At 41.3% G+C, this 27,671-nt stretch overlaps 1 protein-coding gene across 6 annotated transcripts in view; it reads right to left on the bottom strand.

Annotated features, from left to right (window-relative positions):
• Nucleotides 1-27,420, bottom strand: part of LOC111655155 (muscleblind-like protein 1) — a 65,194-nt gene extending 37,774 nt beyond the window's left edge. The window contains exons 1-2 of one of the 6 annotated variants that reach the window (XM_087174056.1): nt 27,301-27,420; nt 7,362-8,364 (exon numbers count right to left, since the gene is read on the bottom strand). In XM_087174056.1, coding sequence (XP_087030182.1) covers nt 7,362-7,535 — 174 coding nt within the window. In that variant the 5' untranslated portion in view covers nt 7,536-8,364; nt 27,301-27,420. Of the gene's footprint in view, nt 1-7,361; nt 8,365-21,697; nt 21,880-27,300 lie in introns of those variants that run through there. The other 5 variants (XM_023406435.2, XM_023406436.2, XM_023406438.2 and 2 more) reach the window with 5 other exon arrangements.
• Between the last annotated feature and the right edge of the window lie 251 nt (nt 27,421-27,671).

Here is a 27,671-nt window from a genome sequence, read left to right as displayed (position 1 = left end):
GTGGGGGGGTGGGGGGGGTGAGTAGAGACAGATTAACAGAGGTAATGAGAGGAGAGGATGAGAGCGAAGAGCATGACAGTAGAATACAGATACAGAGCAGATTAACACTGTTGGAGTAGGTTTCCCTTTCAAAGAGTTCTTATCCAATATGCTGCATCCCTCTTTGCATTGCGCACTCACATACATACACACACACACACACACACACACACACACACACACACACACACTCACACACACACACACACACACACACACACACACACACACACACACACACACACACACACACACACACACATAGCTCTAACTCTGTTTTCTACTGGGCTCTCATCTCAGTAGATACTGCCTTACCTATTCCCCTGTTATCTGTTCTCACACTCACCGCTCACATACACACATACATTTTCTGTGTCTTTCCAAGGACTCTGAAGTACACACATGTAGGTCACCATACATTCACAATGTTGCTCAGCTCATATTTGAGTGGCTATGTTTGTGCAATGTGAAAATACACAGCATGTCTGGTGTATGTGTGCGAGCAGCACTCTCTAAGATACAGCCTATAGTCGTTGATCATTCAGACAGAAAGAAAGAATGCCAGTCATAACTCACACACAGTGACCAGTGGGAAACATGGACATATATTACAAACATATTTCTGAGCATACCACATTGATTCAACACATGTGGTACATTAAAGAACATCAGTGTTGTTGCTTCAGAGCCTACAGAGTTGTTTTTTTTCTATTTTAATAATTGGAAGGCACTTTGGGGAATTTTGAACAAATATAAAAATGTCTTATCTACATTTTAATTACAATGTACTGCTTTAATAATGTCCCAACAGGCATGTCAAAGACTTTTTTTGTGTATAAATACCTGTTTGTGTGTGCGCGATGAGTCATTAGATAACAGGGACTTTGTGGAGAGCAGACCTCGGTATAGACCAAAGCCATTTTCCAACCATACTTAGATTGTTTTTCTGTGCTTTTCCTTTGCTTCTTACATACACAACTTTTGCTTCTTACATACACAACAAAAATCTGAAAAACATAACATGGCACTGGTTCCACTTTATAAAAGCCACTATACACTTGAACAGGCTGTTTAAAGGGATTACGGGTTCCTAATAAACCAGCGGCATCACCATAATCACAGTAAGGAATGCCGTGTCTTATAGCAATAGGTTCACTAATTCTCGAGGACATGTGCTGTCATTGCTACAATCCTCACCTTTGGGATGACATAATGCATAATGAAACACAAAACAGTGTAATAACTTTGATATACATACGTAGCAGCATGTTCTCATTAAGCTCAGGCAATAACAGCACCTTTTAAGGCCAGCTTTCCAGTTAAGGACATGGCTAACAGTGTCCAACAAACTGGAGCTGACCAGCATCTGTGACAACTATGTGACTAAGTGTTTTGCTAAATGGCCAAGAAGCCTGAAACAGCACCTGTCTGGTCAGTCGCACATTATCCGATTTGCTGATCCAGTCTTCATATGACACCGTTAAACCACTGCAGGAGTGTGAAATTAAAACCCTGGAGCACCAAATATGAGGTAAGTTTGGCTTCAAGTTAATAACAGTCAGATGCCACACTGGCCAGAAAAGATTTCAGTACTTCAAATATAAAGTGTTCATTGAACTCCTTTGTCTTTGTCAATCCTTGCTGTTCTTACAGCCGTGCCAATCAAATTATATCACACGTCTTATTAGCCGATTGTTTCACTGTCTCCATACGCAGAGTTAGAATCTAAAGTTTCTAGTTACTCTGCCGTCTCGTTGGGCAATTAGCATAAATTAACAGTTAATAGTTAACAATACGTGTATAATTTTCATTAAAATAAAGTAAAATTTAATTACTGACTGTTGAAAATGTGACATACTGTATTTACTCTGGTTGTCACAGGCTGCCATTGTAAAAGAAAGAGAAAGAGAAAAGAGCGATGGGAGTGTGAGATTAAAACAAAGAGGAGAAAATACTTTCAACAGCTTTTTATATTGACCCCACAACCCTAGACATCTACCAAATCTGGTTGGTTCACCCCTTGATGTCACATGTTTAGGGATCATTGTTATACCAAGTGTTCAACAATTAAATGAGAACACAGACCTTTTACATTTGCTGACATAAAGCGTGGCATGGAGAGGCTGCAGATTCAGGAAGGTTTAGTTCAATGTTCTTGTTGTTCATTCAACACAAAGATAAGTTGGAGCAATTTCATACAAATGTTCAGCTTTTTATCTCCTCCTCATTTCTGTGAATTCAATAAGATGCTTGTGATAACATTTTCTGTGAATTCCAACATAAAAGGATCAGGGGATTTTGTATTCTCATACATCAGATGACCAGGTGGTGTCAAAGGTCTCGTGTAGCTGCTTATGGCAGCGTGTTCTCATAATAATTTTGTCGTGGGAACATTTTTTTATTACTTTGTATTTTCATTTTAAATCATTGTGCTAATTGAATCAAAAAAATTTTCTGACATGTGGTCTTGATTATGGGCTGGGGGACACAGAGTTTGAATACTGGTTAAATTAGCAAAGTGCCACTCCAATCCTTTTATTTTAAAAGATTCACATAAATAGTCAATGAAAAAACCTCTTGCTTTCATAGAAAAAAAAGAGGAGTAAAAGAGAAAATGTATCTTCAGCATATACAGCGCCTTTAATGTCAGCCTTGTCACAAGGCATTTCCCTTACAAATGTAAAGTAATCGCTACTAATCTATATCCTGGAGAACTTTGAAGTTTTTCATCAAATGTTGTTTTCTGGGAAACTAGTAAATTGGTAAATCCTCAGTGGGCTTGTTACACTGCATGTAAACACTGAGTACCAATCTTCATTTAGGGCTTAAATATAATCAGCACAAGAAGAAAAATCTTTGTAGATAGGAAAGCTGCAATTGCACCAACCACTCCTCAAAACTGGAATCAAATCTCCTATCTATTTCTGATATCATATATTCCCAATAGACAAAATTAATTAGTAAATGTGTAACTTCTGTAAAATCTGTAAACTTGACCAGTGTACAAATTTTGCAGGTTTTTCACCCACCTAAAATCTTGTCAGTATTAAACGCACAGCCCCTGTAGTGTTGAAATATGGCTGTTAAGAAGATGCCAGTTTTATTCGTTTCACAGAGAACAGTAGCTGTGGACAGTTATAATGGATTTCAACAATGACAAGATTTTATGGCAGAGAAAAAATATCAAAATGTCCTTAGAAAAGGATGAACATCTTAATGAGATAGTCAACCCATTGTCAGACAATTTCAGCATGGTCATCATTACCCAGTCCATCAAACTATAGTTGAGGCCCTGTGGCTCTTTGGCTCACTCTCACCTGTTTCCCATCACAGCCCAGTGGTGAGTTTATTTTACTTCGTCAACCTAAATCCCCCCCAGATTTTCTTTTTATTCACTTCCAATGAAACCAGCTTTGTCTCCAGCTGCTAATAGCAACAACCTGCTGAATTCCTGTAAAAGCAGCCAAAAGAACACGCAACTGTTGTTTGTCTGTGACTTCCACATTCAATGGTCCAGAAGCAGAGGTCCAGCGTTTATGCACCCGATCTCCTTACCAATAATATTAGCACTGCGCTACTGAGAGAGGACATCGTTATTCATTATGAGTCATTCTTAAGATGAGAACAGACAAAGCGTGAAGAGAATTTCAGACATTGTGCGATTGCATACACTGTCATGGGAAGGACTCAAGCGGGCGCTAAAGACATCCGTTTGCTCTTAGAAGCGTGAACTGAGACAAAGGCATGTGTGGAGTTGAACATGTTTTTCTGGATCCACTTAATACATGTACAGAGACTAGAGGAAAAAAGAGAGAGAGACTGTTGGAAAATAACAGAAAAAGAGGAATTCCTGGTGAGATCTGGCACAAGCTCACTTCACACACACAGGCTTGACGCGAACGTAGCTAGCTTACCAACAGCAGCCCTTTGTGCAGACATGTTGGTTGTTTGTGATGACTAAGCACAAAGTCACTGTTCAGCAGTAAAATTCATGCAAACAACTTGAGGGGAAAAATCAGGTTCGAGGTTTAGAGTTTTGCCTAAACACACCTTTAGGCAGCTAAAAGTCGCTTGTCAGGAAAACAAAAAAGCCTAGTTTTAAGAATTTGAACAAACAACCAACGCAGAGGTTGAACTATCAGAGCTGAACCAATTCAGTTCCATCAAGAAAAAAAAAAATCTTCAGCTGCACTCCTGACAAAAGTAAATGAGCAAATGAACTCTATGTCACATAATTTGAAATTTGTGCTGTGTACCTTGACTGTGCCCTCACATCTGTGCAAGGTTGCTTTTCTTTGTTACCGTGGTGCTTCCAGGCTGAAAGGGTCAGTCTCTCTGTAATATCAGCCAATCCTACAGAGTCTGCCTCTGACTCATTTCCTGGTCGCCTCTATCACTCCATCCTCTGTTACGCCACCCATCAAATGGAACTTTCCACTACATTCACCCCTGACTAACGCCTTTTCTGAGATAATACTGAATGACTGAATGAAATTTTTATGAGAGAAATGGAACAATAAAGACATCCGCAGATACAGACTAACTGGCCAGAATACTTGAGGCTGTGGTTTAAGAATAAAACAGAAAAGGAACGAAGTGCGTTTATTAAATCTGAGAAAGACTATTTGAATACAAAGAGAAAGATGGAAAAAGCAAGAAAGCTACTCATATGCCTTTCTATTTCTCCTGCTACTGGCTCTCCTCTATTTCGCCAGCCTGCATTCAAAAGGAATGAAGGCCGGGTGGTATGACAAATTGTCCAGGAGTGCGAAGCCACGTGTACCACAATCCATCCCTTTACTCCCTTTTTTTTCTCTCCACATCCTGCAGCCTGTCCTTCCCTATCCCCTTGCCCCTTTCTCCATGCCTAGCTATGTGTTATGAATTCATCTGCAGATAAAGCAGATCTATCATTCTGTCATGGAGGCAGGGAAGGGAGGTAGACTGTGGAATGCCCTGGCACTGAGAGCAGGGAAGGGCTCTAAGCATAGTGCTACGCTTCCTCGCACATTCCCTGCTGCACCCTCTCCGGCTCAGTCTGCTTGTCTATTTTCATGATCCATGCAGTGCCCCCGCAGCCCGTCTTACCTGTACCAACCAAACCCACCCCAGCCATCCGAACCAAGCAGCCCATAACTGTAATAACACAGTGCATGGCTTAACAAGAAATCCCACCTCCTCTCTCCCTCAGTTATAAACCCACAGCTTACCAGTAAGGTAAGCTGTGGCCTGGACTGGCTTGACTGACTTCCAGCACCAGTCTCCAGTTACACTGGATAACACCCTGCTTGCCAATCAGATAGGAGACAAATTACAGGACATGTGCACAACACGGTAGACAGAAGAGTAGGATCCAGAATCATTGTGCCCACTTGAGCCAAAATACCCAGATTGACTTCACTGATATCGCTGTGTCCAACACATTTACAGTATCTGGAATAATGAGATAGCAGGCGGAAATACTGCAGTGTGATGTCTGTGCAATGTGTGTGCATATGTTGTGTGTGTGACTTACACTGTACTCTGCATATGTACATGCACACATACTTGTCTTCATGACCTTTTCCACACTCTCTCATTGTTGTTGGTAGATTTATAGTGTGACCTGATGTGCACTCAGTGTCCGGGCATCCACAACTGTGTAAAGTGTATACGGTACCTTTATAACTGAAGGGATAATGGATGTTACTTATATCCCATTTGTTTTCTTTCTTGTCTTAGCTTCTCCTCTTCTGAAAGAGTTTTAGTTGCAGTAAGAAGACTTCTGACTTTGTTTATATACTAACAAAAACATTTTGCAAGAAATGTGTTATAATGATTCATATATTTTTATTTTGTACTTGTACTTTTGTACTACTCACTTGATTAAAGTTAGGAAAAGGGTCTTGGTTACAGTTAAAAAAGTCCATTCTGACTTTGTCGAATACTGACGTTTAAGACAAAATATCTGCAAAACTATTGACATTTCCATCAGGCTAAGCTGTTCTTTGTGTTTATTTGCAGATGTTTGCATGCTAATGCCCAAAGCTACGATGGTGAGAGTGGCAAACATAATGCCTGACATTAAGAACATCATCACAGAGCCACTATTTGTCGTCTCCAAGTCTAATTCAAATGTTTTTGTCACCCAAATCTAAGAAACACGTGAGACTCAAGACACAAAACCCCAGCCTCCAGTGTCAAACTCCTGTGCTCTGTCCACCACTACACTTCCCAATGACTTCTGTGCAGTAGAAGAATGTTGCTCTTCCTGGACACGCAAAAACCTACTTCATGAATATAATCCAAACAGCAATAATGCTCACACGAAACTCTAACTCAGTATGAATTATTATTGACGTCTTTGACCAAAACTAAAATCAAACACTTTAGTCTATTGACACTATCAGCTGTGTTTTTAAGCATCAGCTGAACAGTTTTTGCCACAATTAATATGTAGTGTTCTGTAATTAATTATTTATTATATTATATTATTATTATATTATATTATATTATTATAATATTATCATAATTTTATATCACAACTTCTAGGCCCGGTCCATTCTATTTCCCTCCCTTTTTTCATCGCCCCCCCCAAACACCACCACCACCACCACCACCATCACCATCACCATCACCCCACCACCCACCGAGAGAAAGAGAGGAGCTGCATAGTGGGAGTGTGTTGTCTCAGTGCCAGGGCAAAAATAGACAGTAAATTACAGAGCCTTCTGAGAACACCCCACTGTGCTGCATGACCTCAAAATAACACACACAGACATACACTCGCAGACTCACATACAAACGTGAAATACTCTGTATGCTGTCCTACTTCTATATTTCCCACTCAGCCTGTTGATGTGACGATCACCCAGAAACCTTTGCGATGTGCCAACGGACAATTCTGCGCTAAAGGTTGTGTGCTAGTGAAGGGAAACTCTGAGTCTGATTCACAGATGTTAATGTGATTACAGCCACGTCTCAGCTTACCAACACACACACACACACGCGCACACTCTAAAAAGTTTTATTTCGGATATGTATTCATCCCCTTGCCATGGCTTAACTTCATGCTACTCTTGAGAAACTATGTCTCACTCAGTAGTAAATTCACAGCTGTTTGCTTGCAACTTAAGAGAGATTGTTCTCTGAGGAGTATGGTCATTGCTAGTGACACAGGTTTTCCTGATCTTTTCTGCATCAGGGCCTGAATTTGGTAAAAGCCCAAAGCAAAGCTTACAACATTGTGAGACAATGCTCGCCAACCCTGCAAGATATAAAAAAAATAAATAAAAAAAAAGAGAAGAAGATGAATGAATATCACAGGTGTTTGTCCTACTCACCTTGAGTGAGTCAAAACAGGCAATGACTCTGCCATTTTCCACTTGACAGCTCTTGGCAGGGTGGGCGAACTTGCACTCGCTGTCCGGTCGAGAACACGTTCCTCTCTGGAATTCCCGACAAACCTCCAACGTCAGCCACTTTGTGTCCCGGATCGGTGTCACATTCACCGCCATTTTGAACCAGGCAGAAAGGGGCGATTGAGAGCGACAGATATCCAGCAAATGCAGTTATGTGTGCGTCTGTATGTTTCTAATGACACTGGGACGAATGAGAAGAATGAATAAGTAAATGACATGGGGAAAAAGCCAGTTTTAAGAGGTTTTGTCCTGGGGCTCTGATTCTGAGGTGAAGCCTGTGAGGCCTGGGACTTGTCTACCACCTGTGGCCCATCCTAAGAGTCTGTTTGTGGCTGTAATAGGAATCCTTCACCGCCTGTCACCCAGGGCCTGGGCTGGTGACGGCCACAGAGGTTTGCTTTGCAATCTCTCGTCCTCTCTCTCTAACACACACACACTCTCCAGTCCTCTCTATCGCCTTGCTCCACGGCTGAACTGTCAGATGAGATGAATAGCAAAACACATTATCGATTGAGTTGGCCCATGATGAAAAGACACAGGGCTGGAGGAAAGGAGGAAGGAGGAGAAAGAGGAAGAGACGGAGAAGGATGAGGTGGAGTAGGCTTTGGTGGAGGGGACAGCAAAGCGACAATCTCCTTCCGCTCACTGGAGCCGATAAAAGCTGTCTGTCTTCCGTATCAGACTCTGTCTGCAGATGAGAGGGGACTGGTTGACTTCCACAGAGGAGGGCTGAATGGCATGGATGTAGATAGGAGGGAAGCAGGGAGGTGTCAGTGGTGTGGAGACTGGCTCAGTGGATGAGGTTGGCAGTCCTGGGGCTCCTAGTGTGGCTGGCAACTCCAGCAGACATGGACAGGCACAGAGGCAGAGGTGGCTTCAATGGAGCCAAACAGCCACGGGGGTCGGCGGAAGAAGGCACTTCTCTCTGTGGAGAAGGAGGGAAGAGTGTCAGTGGAGGGGTTGACACTCACACATATGCACACAAACACACACAACTCAGGCACACGTTTGGATTCATACACACAGCTTCATTCGAACATGTTTCCCATTCATTCCTTCGCTCGTCCTCCCTCGGAGTAGCCCTCACAGAGACTGCCGGGCTCTCAGCTGGAAAATCAAATCAAATACCATATCGCTAACAGTAAAGCTCACGCATTCAGGCGCGGACAATTTATTTCAAAGGAAGACAGTGAAGAAGTGAGAGAGACAAGAGATCAAGAGACAGAGAAAAACAGGAAATAAGGACAGAAAATATGCGTGTGTGTGTGGTGTGTGTGTTGTTGTGTGTGTGTGTGTGTGTATTATATGCAACGATATTAATTAAATATTAATTATATCATAACAATACTGTAGTAATACATTAAAAACAATATAATCTGCAACAATCAACCTTCGCAACTTTAATACAAAATACATTTAAAAAAAAGGAAAACAACAAAATAACAAAGTGCAGGAAAAGTCACAAAGTATTTTTACACTTTTATAGGGAATTCTTAATCTAATCTCTAATGGATAAATAAGCCATCATTTCACAAAACAGCTGCAATTAATCATCTCCATGTTAAGCAAAAACAAGAGAGCCTCTGTTGTGAAATAGAACATTACAAATGAACAAATGTTTGGGTATCAGAGTATTGATTAGTGAGTTATCAATCTGCCCATCCCTGGTGGGATTGGAAATGGCCAATCTGCTGGCTGGATGGCTCCAGCATCAGTGTTGGCAGGTGGCCAGGTAAGACAAGCGGGATAATGACTAGATGAGGTCACTATGAAAGTGGGAAAGAATGTGACAAATCTTTCCTCTTTTTTTACTCCTGCATGCTCCTTGAATCCTCTCATCCAGACACTCTCTGACCTCTTTGCTCACATCCGGATGTTGAAAGAGCAGACTCCTACAGCTGCTACGCTTACAGTAAGTGCCCTCAAACCTACGTCCCCCATGTGGTTACATCACTTCTGGGCCCCCCACACTCTAACAGATGTAATGTTTTCGTGAATATGCTACCATGCAGCACTGATATCATCTTTACATAAAGCAGGCAGCCAGACAGAAGATTGTGGGCAACTTTAGAAGGACTTTATTTAGAGTAACCTCTTATTCAGGTAGCCCTGTTATTCACACAGAGGTCCTGTTCTTAACTCCTCTTTACTCCTGAGCCGACTACTGTGTTATAGTTGTGCTCAGATGTGTATTCAGAGCCCCACTAGCAGCCATGATTGTGGTTTGAGTCAAAAACAGAACGTCCTACTGGGCTGACGCTGCCTGTTGAGTTTCTTTGTGTTTATGTGCTGCTGATGGGAAACACCAACATCTAAGACTCTACAGTCAGCTGCCACATGATATTTTATTGGAAAATAAAGTCATGACAACAAACAGCAACAATGATGAATGATGTGAAAAACTTGTATGTGGTTGCATCTTGCATTGAATGGTTACTATTTGACAGCCTTGATGCCAGTTTCGTACCAGGAAGTGGACACGCCATGACCACTTTTTAAAGTGGGCCTTGTTTCAGTGAAAAATGTTTCTCTGACCATGGATAGACCTCAAGTCCTGCACCTGACTGGAAAAACTTTGACCCTCAGCCGACTATTATCAGCCTATTAGCTAAGTTCTGCTACCTACATGTAGAGGATGCAACACATTTAGGCATTTCTCTCTGGTCTGTCACACCCTATTCTGGGAACTGAAAGTAATCATAAACTGAAACAGAAGATTAGTCAGATTTGAAGTGGGAAAGTTATTTCACAAAAGTGATTCACAGCTATTTGTCACAAAATAACCCTGAAACACACGGAACATCACAGACTAATGATATTTACCAATGATATAGCATCGGAGCACTGATCTGAAATTTCTAATACTACAAAAAACTGTTGGCTTGACGAAAAGTGAGGTAAAAAAAAGAGGAACGTGAGAGAGGAAGGAGGAATTAAAAATACTCCCTTGGTCAAACATTGATTGCTTATGTATCATGCTCTGGTCTCTTATTTAGGCCAGTCACTGGCCTAAACTACTTTTTCAGCCCAAAGCTGATATTTCGGGCAGTGTGTGTGTGTGTGTGTGTGTGTGTGTGTGTGTGTGTGTGTGTGTGTGTGTGTATGTGTGCAAGACCAACAGGCCAGGGCAGCCCACTGTATCTGGCAGGAAGACTGTGGTAAGGCAGAGAATACAGACAGGGTTACCATTACCAGTGCATTAAATATGGAGTGGCAGAATACGTCCTCTGCATTGCCAATCCTTCCTCTGAACTACCTGACCTCTTCTGTAACTTTCTCTTTTTTTCTCTATTGCGTTGCAAAATCCCACATGGTCAGTGGCATTTCCTGCTTGCGAATAAAAGCAGGATAACAATATAAAACACAAACGAATTTGAAGTTTTTTCACTTAAAGGGAAGTACTGCATGATGCTTTTCAACTTGGGCCTTTTTTATATATTTGTGGGCATTATGATTTTTTGTCATGCTAAAGGCTTCATAGAGGTGTTTCAGGTATGTTTTTCAGTTGTTAATTTCACGTGTGTCTGACTGCACAAATACATTTCAGTTATGGATGCACCAATACAATCCACCTGATCAGTATCATGGCCAACACTGACATTTGACATTTTCTGATCCACTATCTGATCGGACTTATTGGAGATGTGTCTGATTTGCAAATAAACACAGTTTCTTTGTCATTGTCATTATAAAATTCACTATATCCACTATCAGTTCCATTAACTCACTGCAGTCATTGGTGTGACAATTTTCAATTAAGAAGGGAATAAAGAGATTATTAGATCAGGAGGTGGTATTGGCAGGGCTGATGTACTGGGATTGGTATTGGGAAGGAAAAAGCCGGATCAGTTTATGTCTAATTCAAAACAAAACATATCACTCCCTGAGGAGGGCTAACATTGGTGCTACTGCTTTGCTAACAAGGTGTAATTTTCACTTCGGTATGACCTTGCTCTCAACACCTCCTGTTGTAGACAGGAAACACAACTCTGGTAAGCAGTATGAGCCTCCTAAAGCTTTCAAATAAAACTGAATTTTATGAAAACCGAGTTCGTCCAAAAGTAAAAACAAACATTAGATTTTGTAGCTTACCGCATGAGAATCTACTTTTGGGGAAGCGGATAACCAAACTGGATCTATGTACTGTTTCTGTATTTCTAAAGATGACAGTTCATGAATGCGTTTTAGGAATGGAACATTACAGGTACAAATTTAACTCTACACATTAGAAACCCTGCATTTTGAATGTGTGTATTTGAGGCGAACAGATTTGCAAAATGAGCAGAAGCAAAAAAAAAAAAAAAAAAAAAAAATTACCTCCGTCATCAAGATGTTTTTAAATGTCAAAGTGGTTCTCAATAAGAACAACAATGCAAACACTTGCACACCTGAAGGTACAGTTTTTGGCCAGAGATGTGACTCACCTGCTGCTGCTATGTCAGAGGCTATGGGTCTAAGCAAAGAGGAAATGTGAGTTCAGAGAGACAACCCGCTAAAAACCAAGGAGCACTGCACTTTGGCATGCATCAACATAAAAGAGAATATGCTCCGTTTAAAACGACTGCATGATTGAAAAGGAAGCAAATAGCTGGAGAATGTACACAAATTAGATTAGACAAACTATCCCTAGACTCCTAAGGCAATGTCACGCTAGTTTCCTCAAAGGAGTTATGTTTTCTGTGGATTTTCATACAGCACTTGTGTAATACCCCGGTGGAAACAGCTATGACAAAATGAGCAGCCATGATCTTTAATATCAAATAAAGTAGATTTAATAAATGGGGCTCCACCAACATGTATTATTAGCCCTGGTTCCACACCGATGTATCTCATGCCAAAATCTTAAACTAAGTGTAATATCAAAGAAGTACAGCGCATTTGAAAGCCGAGAGTGAGTGAGGCTCAAAAGACGAGGCTCACGTCAAAACAGAGGATTAAAACTAAGGGGTAGAAAATGTGAGAAATGACTCTGGTGTTGAGGAAATATATAAATAAAGGAGTCATCAATAAGTATCTTAGCATGTGTGAATAATGCATGTGGCCATTTCCCGTAGCCAGAGGCAGGAGATATTATTACACCCTCAGATCAAGGTAATAAGTTGGAGAGGAGAAGGGGGGTAGAGAAGGCTGGGGATATTACGCGCCCCCAATCGCCTTACGCCCCAACTCCCTCAACACACAAACATAGCCGACACACACACTGACACACACTTTATTAAAAGAATAGAGAATAAAACGTTGGCTCAACATTGCAACTCACTCCTGACCAACTTCAGCTGTTGACATGTGGTCTGCACAAAGCAGAGTGCAATGCCAAGTGTCACCGGGGTTCATGTATCTCCTTGTTTAAAGAAAGCCACCTGATCCGGTGCTAATCCGTCTGCTAAAACGGTGCCACTCATTTAGCCGAACTCAGGATTATTTCATGCCCATGACAACTCTCCAGGAAGAACACACTGATTTAGCCTCCAGTGACACCACTGCTGCTGAATTACTCACTGTTAAGACCAAATTACAGAGAGTACTTTTATAATTTTCACACAAACTGCAAAAATTTGGTTTGTTCAGGGATTCACAGCAAAAGCTGGATTCTGTTCATCATCCATAATCGAACAGGATTAAGAGTTTTGACAGCTTTGAGACACTGTGCTGATGCACAGTGGTGCTTTGAGCCAAATGCTAACATCAACATGTTAACATACTGATGTGCTGATGTTAAGCAGGCACACACCAGTGTTCATGGCAATCCATCTAATAATTGTTGAAACATTTAGCTTGAAATGACAAATGGTCACCAAAGTGAGTGGGATTCATTCTGTGGGTACCATAAATGTCTATGTAAAATGTCATGGGAATCTATTAAATAATTGTTTAGATAGTGTAGACCAAAGTGGAGGCCGACTGGAAGACCACTATTGCCATTTCTAGCATGGCTATAAATAATAACTATGCATGAGTTTGTTTACAGTGCCAGGGAAGCACAACATTTTTTTTTTTTTTTGCTTTATGCAGCTGTGCATCTTGACAAACTAATGTGCAGTGTTTAGTGCAAGCCACGTGGAATTGCACTTTTAACACAAGCCACATTCAGCCCTGCATCTGAGAGCAATACACAGGGAGAAAGAATGAGGAAAAATGTTGTGAACAGGAGCCAAAGATAGGAGCCATTTATTCAACTTGAATGACTTCCAGAGAAGAAAAACATGAGGAAAGGTGAAGAGAAGAAAGAAAGAAAGCAGGTTCCTGCATGTTTGATTTCCTATGGGTGACCTTTGAAACATTATAGACCAAGAAGCAGAAAGAGCAATGGTCACAACTTTGCGGACAGCAAAAGGAAACAATTTGTTTCAAAATAAAATTTTCCAAGAGGGTCACAGTGTAAACTCTGATCTGGTAAAATATCTTTGGAGCAGCTGTCTAGCCATCAAAAGGTCTTGTTTGTTTAGGCGGCAAGTTAACGGTTCAGACATTCCTTAAGTGTTACAAATTCAGTGAAGGGCTCAGAATCTGATTTTTATGCTCTCTCCCTTATGATGTTGGGATATATAGCTGATTTAGAACGTAAAGATTGTAATAATTCAGCTGAAATGTAATTATGCATCAAGTTTAAACAACCGGTCAGAAGTCAGTGGTGCATGCTCCAAAAAGCAAAAGACAGAAAAAGAGAAGGAAGGGAGGGGAAATTCAGTAATGTGAGAGGTTAAAGGGCGCTGACTGCAGCAGCAAAAAGCAGATGCCAGGCGCTTCATATTACACCGCATCACCGGCTGACCAGGATATCATCTATATACGACCTGAGCTGCCCTTTATACTGATAGGAGCATCAGGGAGAAGGGAGGGGGGAGGGCTGTGAGAGACAAATAGAGTAAAGGAGACCAGAGGTGGCGACAAGGGAAGGATAGAGGCTAGAGGAAGAGTGATGGGAGGCAAACAGCAGTAATTAGTACAAGTTGGTAAGAGACAGAGGTTGGTGTCTCAAAGTGAGAGGGGAAAAACAAGGTGAGCACTGGCAGGTGTAAAAGAGGAGGAATCAGAGGGAAAAGCAGGGAGGGAAAAAGAAGGTTTTTGTTCCATTTCAAAGCACCGCTGGCGCTTCACTGTGATACCATCTTGACATTTCTCATTTCTCTTCATTTATCTTTCTCTGATCCCCACCTGTTCCTCTTTTCTATTTCTCTTCACGCACGTGCTTCAGTGTTTTCTGCTTTTTCTCTCCCCAAATCTTCCTTCTTCTTAGAAATCTGCTCGCCTTCTGCTAAGTCGCACTCCGAGTATCATGTGACATAAACAACTTTGTGAACGTGGCTCGTCTTTTAATAGTAGCTGTCCTCATTTTGTTTGCCCACTGTCTCAGCCCCCTCTATCTCTCTTTCTCGCTGTCTCTCCTCTCGTTCCTTGTTCACACAACACCTTATGCTGCAGTACCACAGTAATGTGCTGCAAGGTCATCATCGCCACGGCAACTGAAGAAACCATGTTTAAAGGAAGGATAAAGTGGATGATGGTGTCAGGTCCCATCTGATATCATAGCAGTATGGTTGAAATCATTTGAAACGTTTTAGATGCCCTCTATAAAATCTCAGTATCGCCCAATGGACTCAGAGAATGTCCCCTAATGAGGCTAGAGCGTGGAGCTAAGGAGGCACCAAATCATTTCAGTTGAACACTTATCCAGAGACAAGTTACTTTCTACTGTATTAACCAAATGTTTAACAAAATGCTTACTGGGTCTTATCACTAACTCCAAAATCGGTGATAAATGTAACCTTTATCAACCCAAAATAACAAATCCCTCACCATCATATCCAAAATGACTTTGTGATGTCACCAAATGTAAGGAGTTGTATTAGAAAAGAATATGTGAAATGTAAATTTATGTGCAAACAAGCCACAATCATGTGTCTAGTTCAATGGTATAACCAAGGCCTACACACTGATATGCCTATACAGTAATGGAAAGATCAACCTTCTCGATGGCAATTCAACCTATATCTAACTGCACTTACCAGGATGAGAGAGTCTGACATAAATGTTTCTCACAGTGCTCCGTCAACAGAGCTTGACCCTGTCATTTTGCTGGCTGCTCGATATTATCCCTGACCCATATTTTCCAACTTCACACTTGAGCCATATTTTCACAAATCAGTACAAGTTGTGCCACAGCGTTGTATTAGCCCAGAGCAGTGTTAGACTTGTCAACAAAAGTATGTCAATAAATATTAATTTGTCCTTTTCCATGACAGAGGAAAGACTAATACTAAATAAAAAGATACCTTGTAAAGAAGAAAAAAATATTTAAATAAATGATGTAGCTTTTGTTGACGAACCATAAAACGACAGAAGGATGAACAAATGTGAATAGCTGAGTAAAAGTGAATAACCGTTTTATACCAAAATCTGCAGCATCACACATCGAATGCTCCTGATTGGTAAAACACATCTTCCACTGCCCTGAGCTATCTCAGAAGTTGTTTGAGCTGTTTGACCCGTTGCAAAACTAAGCAGCTTCTTTCATTTCAGTGATGTTCTGTTTCTGCCAATTATTCTAGCTAATGTCACTGTTTCTTGGAGAGAAAAAGCAACAGATTTATGGGCTAAATTCTTCTACAATCCCAATGAAACTTAAACAAGAAGACAGCAGCAAAACAGCTGCAACAAACCACAGAAACAGTCAGACACTGACACTGACAAAACATAAAAACATAAGCTAACATTAATGAAATATTATCAAGTGTTATCTTTCATGTTTATAGACTAGTAGTGGGAATGACTGTAGGATTAATGTAATGCGCCTAGCACAAGAAATCGTATTGCAGACGTCACAAATCTAAGTTTACTGCAGTTTGTTCTGACCCACAAGCTTCCAGACAAAGTTCCACATTATCGAACAAATCTTACCATATTTTTTAAAATTACATATTTACAATATTTTGCTATCCAGTACAATAGTATATAACCATTTGCTGTAGGATACAACATGGATAGACAATGATACTAATGCCAGGGGGACAACAGCTAACCAGCAGAGGGAGCAAGACGTTTCATTCTCCATAAATGCAGCAAATTGCTGCTATATGGAAACACCATTTTAGCTTTGCTAGGTGCATGTTATTTTTTCAGAGTATTGCCAAAAAGAATAAAAAACAGCTGACTAAGCATCCATAACACTGTATTTTATTTATGCCTAGAAATTTAGTACTGTCATTTGCTGTGGTGTAATTGTATATTAAGTTAGTGTAAAATATGCTAAAAGCAGCTTTTTAGCTCGGCTAATATGGGGATGTTCATCCTTTCAATTGGTCTCAAAAGTTGTCATTTAGGTTATGTGTCGTAGCAGAATATACAATATCACAGAAATAGTTGAAATACGTGCTGTCATCAGACACAATTCTCACATAGTGAAAACGTTGAGTAAACATGCAAACAAAAATCGCTGCATAAAAATGGGTTCTTAGGCTACTTACTGTTATATAGCTAGCTGCTGTCCTTAAATACTATAATAATAATAAAGGAATATTTAAGATTTACAAGATTTACATAATATCCTCATTAATGATGGTGACATGGCTCATTGAGAAAACATTAAGTCACATGATTGTGAATAATGGATGGTGGATAATAAGTTTCCTCTTTTACTCTAGCCAAAGTTTGTGAGTGTTTGATCTTTATAAATCTATACAAAAACTTTCCTTAAACTGCTTGAAGAACGCTGAGTGACGGGCATCTCTGCGACATTAATGAGCTCAAAAACCTTGCTGAGGGGATAACAGAATTAATAGGGTTCACACAAGAACCCAGTCAAAGAAATGCTCGGTCCCTACCCAAGCTTGAGATTTGATCTGACAATCTTCAGCTGAATGCTGGTCATTCTGAAATGATACTCCATTACCATGATATTTCCACAGATTGTACCATCGGGGTAATCTTAGACTCCAGTCCATTCCCTGGCTTGTGAAACACACATGAATTAGTATTGACCACAAACCATGAGACAGCAGATCTGTATCACCTACAGAGGATACACAACTATAGAGATGAATGGAAGGTCAGTCAGTGCATTGATATTCAGGACACAGTCATATGAGTAATATGTACGCATATGCACAGCATCAACTATCTCTCTCGTGCGCTCGATCTATCTCACGCACACATAAACGCACAGAATCTACGGCTCCCTCCTTCAGCTGGAAGACAAACAGAGGGGAGGGGAGACGACGAGGGCAGTCAAGTGGCACGTGTGCAAGCTGTCGTCTGCACAGTGATATCAGCGCAAGTGTTTAAACAGCCTGACACGCACAGACACGGGGGGTGAGGCGGTTATAGTTGACACCCTCATGAATAGAGATGTGAGATAATATGTGTTTAAATACATGGTTACGTATCTGTTTGTGTGTGTCAGGGGAAGGGGGGGAGGAGGGGGGGTTACATGTATTGTTCACATATGCACACCTTTTGTTCATCTGTACAACTAGTTTTTACTCACACCTTCACTGCAGTGTGGGCTACCTGGCTGTGGTTGTGCCAGTTTGGTGTAATGCAGTGGCAGAGAGGGTGTCATTGAGTTCATGGACATAAACCAACCCACTGCCAGACCAGTCTGCTCCTCTCAGGAATAGCAATGGAGGTGGTGTGTGTGTTTGTGTGTGTGAGAGTGTGTGGGTGGGAGGATGGATCGAAAGATATTGGAAAACAGGAAGAATGAGAGGAAGAGTCACAGAGACAGACGTACAGACAGACAGACAGACAGACAGTGAGTGATAGAAAGGAGAGACGTCCAAGATATAGATGTGATATGCGGGAGGGAGGTAGACAGATGCCAGTGAAAAAGTAATCTGCCCACTTTGAAAAAAAGCTCCCTTGTGTAAATTTACCATCTCCGCATGTGGCATTTCAAGCACAGGAGCCTTTATCAGACAAGCCAAAAAAAAAAAAAGCGCACGCACACACACACACACACACACACACACAGACACACACACACACACACACACACACACACAATGTACAGACTTTCGTTTTTACTTCATGCAGACACATGCCAAGCTGCACAGACAGTACATGGAGACAGGTGAAACGGGATCATAAAAACAAAAAAAAGAGAAAGACAGACTGACAGATGGACAGACAGGTAGACGCAGGAGAGATGCAGGTGGTATGGCCTCGGATAGTGGAGTGGAGATATTCAGCATATAATGAGATGGGAGCAGAGTGAGAGAGGAGTTTCAGACAGAGAGATACAATAAGTACAGCAAGATAAGAATAATTTCTAACAAACTTGGGCAGTGGAAAATCCTTGACAGGAGACAGTTCAGTAACAGCAAGATGTTCACTGATTACAAGCTAAATGGCTGAAAAGCTTAACGGCAAAATTGTTGTATAGATTATGAAGCGCAACAGATTACCGCTAATGATTTGTCCCTATGTGAATTTTTGACATTCCACAGTCTGGTATTTTTGATCAGATCAGGAAATACCAAAAGAATGGATGCTCCCCAGAAGAAAATATCAGTTTTCCAAGTCGAAGCCACACACACATACTGAAGTGCAGAATCCCTGACTTGTCATCAGTGCAGCATTTGGCCAAACAGGGGATAATCTGTACTCTTCAGCTGTCTATGACCAGTGATTCAGTTTGACACCTTAATCTGCGGAAATCACAGAGGGCTCCTCCATGGAGCCAACTGTATTTACTATAGATTACATCTTCCACTAGTGTGCATTAGTCCAGTGACAGCTTTGCAGACTGCAGGGAAAACAGCAATCATACACCAATGACTGACTCACTGTGATTTTGCGACTCGCCAAATGGCCTCGTAGGAGTCCCCCAACCATTTGTCTGAGTGACTGACTGTCTATCTGCCAGTTAAATGCCCTGTGTTGAATATCTGAGGCTTGAGACTCAAAGTCATTTCCACTCATATTGTCCCGCTGTCACCTTGATCAGAGCATCCGCCCTATTTTTTTTTATCTTGATAATTGAATCATGTAAATCAGGGTAATGGTGTGCTCATGTCATTATGCACATACACACACATTTTCTCACACAAACACACTGCTCATCTGCATTCGACAGACTGCCCTGTGCCTGCTGAGGACAGCAGGGAGATGACATCACTTTTAAAGGACAGATTAGCTGAGGCATGAAACAAGAAGGTGGGGGAGGAAAAGAAAAGAGCACAAAATCATAGAAAAACCTCACTCCTCTTTTTTTTTTTAATGAACCCAGTCAAATGCAGGTACCCATGCATCCTCTCACCCTCACTCTCCCCCCGTTAGAGTCTTTCTTTTCTCACATACAGTTGTTTAGTCAGAGTCGGACGTGCTGTGAAATTCAGTATGTATCTGAGTGCCTCTGCGCTCTCGCTGTTCTATACTCTAATGACCTTGTAGATCTGCCTGCTCTGATCTGCAGAGAAGCATTTTCAACCCACTGAGAGTCAGACAACGAAAGAGTGAGCCATAAAAAAAAGCAGAAAGACAGAGAAAAAGACAGAGAGCTGCAGGGAGAGAGACAAAAACAGAGAAGGGTGAGGAAGTGAAACTGTGAAAGAGACAGAGGTGTTGAGATTAGTGGGTGAAAAGAGGGTGTGTACTCAAAATAACAGGGAAAACATAGATAGATGAGAGTTCAAACCATGGCAACTCATTTTGTTACAAAATATAAGTGTGTAAATAAACTGCAGTGTTTCCGCTGCCATACATATTGGTACATGGACCACCCACAAATTTCCATCAGCATTCAGGCAACATGACGTCTTCTTTCAAATTAAGGTTCTCACTTTCACTTCTTTCACTTTTCCTTGTCACTCCGTGTTAAAGTTTCAAATTAAAAGTCGTTCACCTGCAAACCACTGCAAGGCTTTTATTGTGAAGTATGTAGCCACAGAAGGTGTAGCCTTAGTCACAAAGGTTAAATGTGCTAACTCATGTATTAAAAAATGGTCTACATTAAGGAATTCATATATTTTTCTCTTTTTTGTCAGTCAGTCAATTTTGAAAATTGCAAATGTGAAACGGTAGAAGATGAAGCCGGATTAAGCTACGGAGCAGTAGCTATGGAAAATTCATCAGCAGTGACAAAGTGTGCAAATCATATGGAAAGTAGCAAATAAGTTATGCATGTTGTTGATTAATTGACCTATATTAACCTATATTTCAGTATACAAACAAGAGTGTTGTAAAACATAGAATCCAGCTTTTCAAGACAGTTGTGTCTATTCTAATGATTTGTCCATGAATATGAAACAGATAGGCCTTTACAAATCCATTATTTAGTTTGTCCCATCCAATCACCAGCCAATACCACTTACATGTTGTCACTGGCAGAAATATAACCCAATCTATACACACAGCTTCATTAATTTACTCGTTTACTTTCTTCATGGCTGCATAAACTTTATTAAGCCATTTTGTCCAAATTATGTAAACCTTTTTTGGCATTTCTATAAAATGCAAATGTCACTGAAGATTTTGTGTGTGCACATGTATGTGTGTTAAAACTTTTGTGTGTCAGAGTGGCACCGACAGCCAGGGTGAAGCAGGAGTCTAATCATTTCCTGAGGGCAGCTGTAGTGTAAACACTAGTAGTGCTGTCATTATACAGGAGGAGTGTAGGGCTGTTCATATGTGTAAGTGTGTGTCTGGGTGAGTCGGCGTGTGTGTTTTTGTTTTCATTCATTCATCCATAAACGTGAGAGCATATTTAGCTTTAGTGTTAACAGTAGGAGTCACACAACAGGGATTTCAGTGTAGTCCAAGAAAGAAAGAGACAGAGTGTAGTCTGCCAGAAAAAGGGAATGTGTGTCAGTGTGTGTGTGTGTGTGTGTGTGTGTGTGTGTGTGTGTGTGTGTGTGTATGTTAACTACTCTGCGGAACATTAAACACTAACGTTACCCATTCTTTTGTCTGCTCAGCTCTTTTCCACATTAAAACTGTCCTGCCTCAAACTACCACACATTAACAGTCAGGCACGGTGGCTGTCTGTATGTGTACACACACACACATACACACACACACACACACACACACACACACACACACACATGCACACGCACATACTTAAAAACAGACACATAAGTCACTCAAACACACATCAACACATCAGACTCAACATCCAGATGGCAAATAAAAATTCCAAAAGCGATATGGCAGAACAAAGCAGAAAATGTACGCAGGGATAACTCTGTCTTGTGTCTAAACAAACACAAAGTAACACACACCAAACACACACAAACACAGAGTAAACAGCAAAGACTTACTGTATCTCTGAAGGACTCATCTGACTGCTGCTGAGGGGAGAATGGAAAGTGAAAACCTCATGCTTGCTTCGCGGCACTCCTCTCTTTCACTCCCTCCGTCACTGCCCCCTCCTCCCTCCTTTTTCCTTTGCTTTCTCCCTCCCCTGCCTCTTTTCCTTCCTCCTCCTCCTCCTCCTTCTCCTCCTCCTCCTCCTCTTCCTCCTTCCCTCCCTGTCCTTCACTGCCTCGCTCCCTCTCTCTCCCTCCTTCCCTCTTGGCAGAGCCCTACTGTATTCAGATACACCAGTCTCCATAAAAGGCAGCACAGCTAAACATGTCACACATAATTTATCCACAGCAGGCTGCAAGTTCACCTTTCACAGCTCGCGCTTGGATCGTATGCAAAAGAGGGAGGAGAGGAGAGGAGGAAGGGAGGGCAACGCAGGGGAACTTAACTCAGACAAACTTCTACTGTCAACAGCCACGTTCCCACAATTTCACACTGCTTGAGAGTGTGTGTGCGGCTGCGTGCATGTGTGTATGTTAACAAATGCTGACAATCAGACCGTGAAAATGCTACAGGAGACCAAAATGCAATTCACCTGCACTGTTCCAACACCTCCCTCTCCCTCTTCTCCTCCTCCCTGTCTCTCCACCATCTGTACCTGCAGACAGTAAATCTCATACAGATGCTGTTTGTGAGACCTGTCCACCTGCACGCCCCCCTTTCTCTATACCTCCCTCTGCTCTCCTTATCTGTGCTGCTACCTCCATAAAACATGACTGTCAAGAGCAGAGACAGAAGAGAAAACTGCAAGGCAAATGAAATTAAAAAAAGGAGGAGTTAAAGCATTTTGGAGCAGAGCGATGCAGCGAGTAAGAGTGCAAGAGGGGTGAGATAAAAATAATATGTCAACAAATAAGATGCCACTTGGAATTCTGCCTGGTTGCAGCTGTAAAGATCAGCACTATTCCCTCTGATCATGTGTCAGGATTTGTACAATCAATGGCTTTAAAAACACATGCCTGCTGACCCTTCTTCTGCCTCTACTGTTTCCCCTGGTTGAGTTTTTTCAATCCATCGCTTTTGTATTGCACTTGAAAGAAAAAAAGAAAAAAACAACAACAACAGAATTGCAGTATGCAGAGAGCAGCTGTGGTGAAATAAAAGAAAAGGAAAAAGCAGAGAATAGGGAGAAAGAGAGGTTAGGAATAATAATAGCTGCACTTGAGTAGCAGTGCTAGCTGATAGCTTTCTCCTCCCTCCTCCACAGCTTCAGTCCACTCACAGGACAGCAAGAGTCACAGCTCTGTTGCCATGGTGTCTGACTCCATCAAACACTACGTCAGGTGCATGTGTGTCTATGTGAGCATGTGTGAGTGCAAGGTGTGTGTGTGTGTGTGTGTGTGTGTGTGTGTGTGTGTGTGTGTGTGTGTGTGTGTGTGTGTGTAAGTTTGCGGAGGTGTGTGTGTATGTGTCAGGTGGGTGTTACCAAGTGACTCAGAGCCACATCACTGACTTGTGGCTGCAATATATCAGGGTGTTTGGAATTTATCATTGTATTGGCTTATGCATGCACATGTGTGTGTGTGTGTGTGTGTGTGTGTGTGTAAGAGTGTGAGGGAAAGGTGTTGATTGAACAGCAGCCTGCCCTCAAAAGCACCTCTGATGGATCTCTGTGCTACCATGAGTGTTAATGTTTAGCTCCAGCTTCTATAAATATTTATCAATTCGTTCATAGAGACAAAGCAATGCACTACAGACAACCGTAATATGGAATTTTGATTTTAGAGCTGGCAAGTGGCTGTGCCCAAAAAAGGCCCTGCAGTTGTCTTCCAGAATTACGCTGAATTGGGAACGGGATGAGTTGTCTCCCAGCACATACATGCACTGTAACTGTCTAGAAAAAGCTTGAACAGTTTGTCCGAGTTATACAATTTACCATTTTCAATTGCCCCATTTAGTGCACAGATGCCAGATAAAGATTTACTGTCATGCTCATGGACACTTCAGCAGGTCATCTGCTGTCCCAAATTTGCCAAAGTAGTAATACCACAATGTAAGAAGTAATCCATTACCAGTAAAAATCTTGCATTCAAAGTTTTACTTTTGGCCACTTGAGGGCAGAGAGAACAAGCTGTAAACAGCACAACACTACTTATTATCACCTTATAAAGTTGTCACAGTGCAACTTGCTGGCAAACAGTTGCCAATTTACAGATCCAGCAGATACGGAACAACATTATCATCCATTCGGGGTCATGCTTCTGGAAACATGGCAAATCTAAGTCCATTATTCACTCTTCTTTTACCTCTAATTTGTTCTCTACCCACTCCAAGAGTAAAATGACTCTTTGGCTGTTAAATGCTCCACTATGTTCACCAACTAGTCGTTAGCTTTGTCTGTCTGCCCTTTGGTGCTGGATGGGAGTGCACAGTCCGTTTTTAGAGCTTTTTCACATGAAAATCTGAGAGACTGAAAGTGAACCTCAGTGTTACACTATATTATTTAAGATTATATTATTTAACTATTACTAATTGTGCATTCAAATTTAAGCAGCATTGTAATGTTGTAGCTGACCAAAATGGAGAAAATCTAAACTAAATTATATACTGTTATAGTTCAATTTACTGTATAACACTGCCCTAAGTGAAGTACTTACTTCACCTGAGACAAGTAAAGTGCAAAGCAAAACGGCAAAGTAGAATAAAATAGGAACACAGGTAAATCACAAGTACCTCATCATTATACTTAGGAACAGTACGTGAGTAAATGTACTTTCCACCGGAAAGTAGAAACAGCACAGTGAAAGGTTTTGGATTTGCAAATAACTGCTGCAACTGCAGATAATTTAATGCACACTAAGGTTCCTGCTCACTGCTCTGCTGATGTCTGTGTATGGAGGAGAAAATGAAAAAGACTTTTGAGCCTCTGCTTTCAAACACGAGCCATCGTCCCTCACATCCGTGCTCATTGTGATCACATCGAAATGAGGCCACAGATCCATGAACATGTGGACATGTGTCCCTAATGTTCCAGATCATTAAAGACCAGAATTAAGGAAAAAAAATGAGAAAAAAAACTGAGACAGGGGTTGAAGTTGGACAAGGAGATCTGGATCCATATATCACCGTTGATCCATGTTGTTAAGCACAGCCAGAGCTGGACAGAGAGCAAAAGAATATCTACTGGAGAACCTCAAGGATCTTATGATGGAATGGAAAATCCAGCAGGGCAACCCAGTGTGTGTCTGAGAGGTTTTCAACATTCAGAACAGACCTCTGCTCCATTGTTGAGTATCTAAGGTCAAATCATTAAGTGGATCATCTTCAAACAACAGCAGCTATTTCAATCCGTTGAAACTGAATGACCTTGCAGAGCCTCTGCACCTTTCTCCTCAGTCTGAACAGTTCTCTGTTCAGGTACCAACATATTCTGGGGCCCCAAGATGTGACCTCAGTGGAAAATGTTGGAATATGTCAACAAAGAGCTCTATAGCGGACCAGTAGTGGAATAAATGAATAACCATTGTTCAAAAACCTGCTAAACTCTGAAACTCCCTGCTGAAAGTGCTATGGTATGACCACGGTTACACAGAGCCCTGCTGGATTTACTCTGCTGGATTTACTTTTGTGATCTGCTTGAGCCAGCATTAGAAAGCAGACACTTACAATATCTCTCAGCTTCATCTCGAGCACACTAGAATGCACACACTTTCAAGAACACATTATACACCCTGATAACTACAGTATGCAGACATGTACATGTACAGTTTTATCAGGCAGTTTGAGTCTCCCAAACACCAGAGCTGAATTAGTAGAGAGAGGAGATATTGATGCTGCTGTCACAGAGGTGTCTGGTGGATAATTCTATCACGTGACGACACAGATAGTGATGGGGGGGCTCTTAATGAAAGCAACCATAATGAAATGAAATTTAAAAGAGGAGCCTCTCCATTTTGAGTTCTGACAGGTGGGTTTCTGCAGGGGAAGAACAGATGTCTGCTAAATGGAGACAAACTGAATATTCAACTCAACTGAGTTTTCATTTGATCTGCATTATGGCCTTTTTGCATTTCATTTCCTAAGCCATAAATGCTCTTTGCACAGTCTGTGTTCAACATATACAGCTTCCAATGTCCACTTAACACATACTGTCAAAAGACGCAAGACTTACAAGTTTAACGGTCCTAACGCTCCTCAGAGACTTTCATGTGGTACAGGATAATATGATTAAACTACCCTGACCTGTATTTTATTTTATAAAAGCTGGATTCTGCAATAATGCAAAAATGTTTTCCTGTATATCCTTGTATATCTGACATTTAAATTATGTCTTTTTGGAATTAATATCTTATTTAGAAATCATCAGTTTCATTTCAAAACCTATTTCTCACTCTAAGCCCTTTTTTGACCTTCCGCTGTGTCTCCACATGACAGTGTTGAAACATGATTTCACAATGGGGTCCCAGGGTGGAGGACTGAAATTTCCCATTTGAGACCTGAGGTAATAAAGTTTAAGAGTCGCTTCCCTAGGCTGCTGCAGTCGCGCTTTCCAGTCTGTCTGTGCTTCTGGCGCAACAGATATGGTCACAAGCCTCAGTGGCTGTTAAACCACAAAATGACCCGTAATGGAGGAGCCACACTTCTACCCGCCTATCAGCTTGCACTGCTGTCATTTGACACGATATGAGACTACCTCAAAAACAAAGGTTGTTATTTTAAGTGTTTGTAGTGTTGTAGAACCGGCTATTGTTATTTTAACTCTCATTACTAAGAGCTTTGGAAACTTAATCATAAAAAGCCTCATCTGTGATTGTCCTCATGATGAAATGTAACCTCTAATGCCTCATTGGTTTAAGTTGTTTTTGACTGGGCACATTAGGGTTTTTATATATTATTTATATTTTAAATCACATAATTAGTCTTACTTTAGTATTACGTGAAACATATCAGACGAAGTCATCCAATATTAACCGGTTGTTATGCAAAGAAAAATTTAAAACTAAACTTCACATATTACTGTTAAAGTCCTATTACTTTACTACTTTTGAAACGTTTGTAAATTTTCAAATTAACTTCTGACTATTCCTAAACATCATAATATAAATATGCAGGACTGTACCCAATGTGCATGAAAAAGTTAAACAGTCTTCAGAATGACAAAGTGAAGTTACCTTTTCCTAAAAGTTACAGTGTTCACCAGCACTCCAATAATATCAGCGTATGCAAAACCTTTCCAACATATTCAAATCAGCTACAGCTAAAGAGTATCTGCAAGCTGGAAGGAAAACTATGCAAAAACAAACCCAGTGATAGACAAAAGCTGACAGATATTCCACATGCCTATCAGCTATTTCGAATCTCCTCTCTAAGATATATCCTCGCTTTGGAAAAATCCCAAACAATATTTCCAAGTAAGAAAAAAATAAAGCAGCAATCACTAGCAACAGGCAGGGAAGTTGTCGGAATCATAACATGTCAAATATTAATGACACCCTGTCGTCTGTATCGAGCAACTCTCCCCTCTCCTCCTCTCAAAAGGCAGATGGATAAAGACGGATGAGCAGACCATCTTGTGAAGCCAGTAGCCGTCCACTCGGTCAGAGAAAAGCTGTCTTACCTGCCTGGTTGTCAGTGTGTTTCTCTTGCACTCGGTCTGGGTGTATGAGTGTGTGTGCACTCACACACAATCCCCACGAACAGGAACTGATGAATCTGCACGACTTCAGCCCTGCAGCGTGCAGTGCATTATGGGGTTTCAGTCTCTCTCTCTCTCTCTCTCTCTCTCTCTGTCTCTTTCTCTCTACTGTGTGTGTGTGCGTCTCTCTCTCTTCCTCTTTCTGTTGGCACAGTGTTAGAGGGGGATGTCCTCGCCTCCTGTCTGGAGAGAGGAGGGTGAACTGACACGCGCTGTGTCCACACACACACACACACACACACACACACACACACACACACACACACACACACACACACTCACACACAATGCAG

Source organism: Seriola lalandi, unplaced genomic scaffold, assembly GCF_002814215.2.
Source record: "Seriola lalandi dorsalis isolate HSWRI2012SDOR001 ecotype SW California unplaced genomic scaffold, Sedor1 jcf7180002054308, whole genome shotgun sequence".
Classification (NCBI taxonomy): Eukaryota; Metazoa; Chordata; class Actinopteri; order Carangiformes; family Carangidae; genus Seriola; species Seriola lalandi.
Note: the sequence above shows the minus strand (reverse complement) of the source record. Positions and strands in the feature narration are given on the sequence as shown.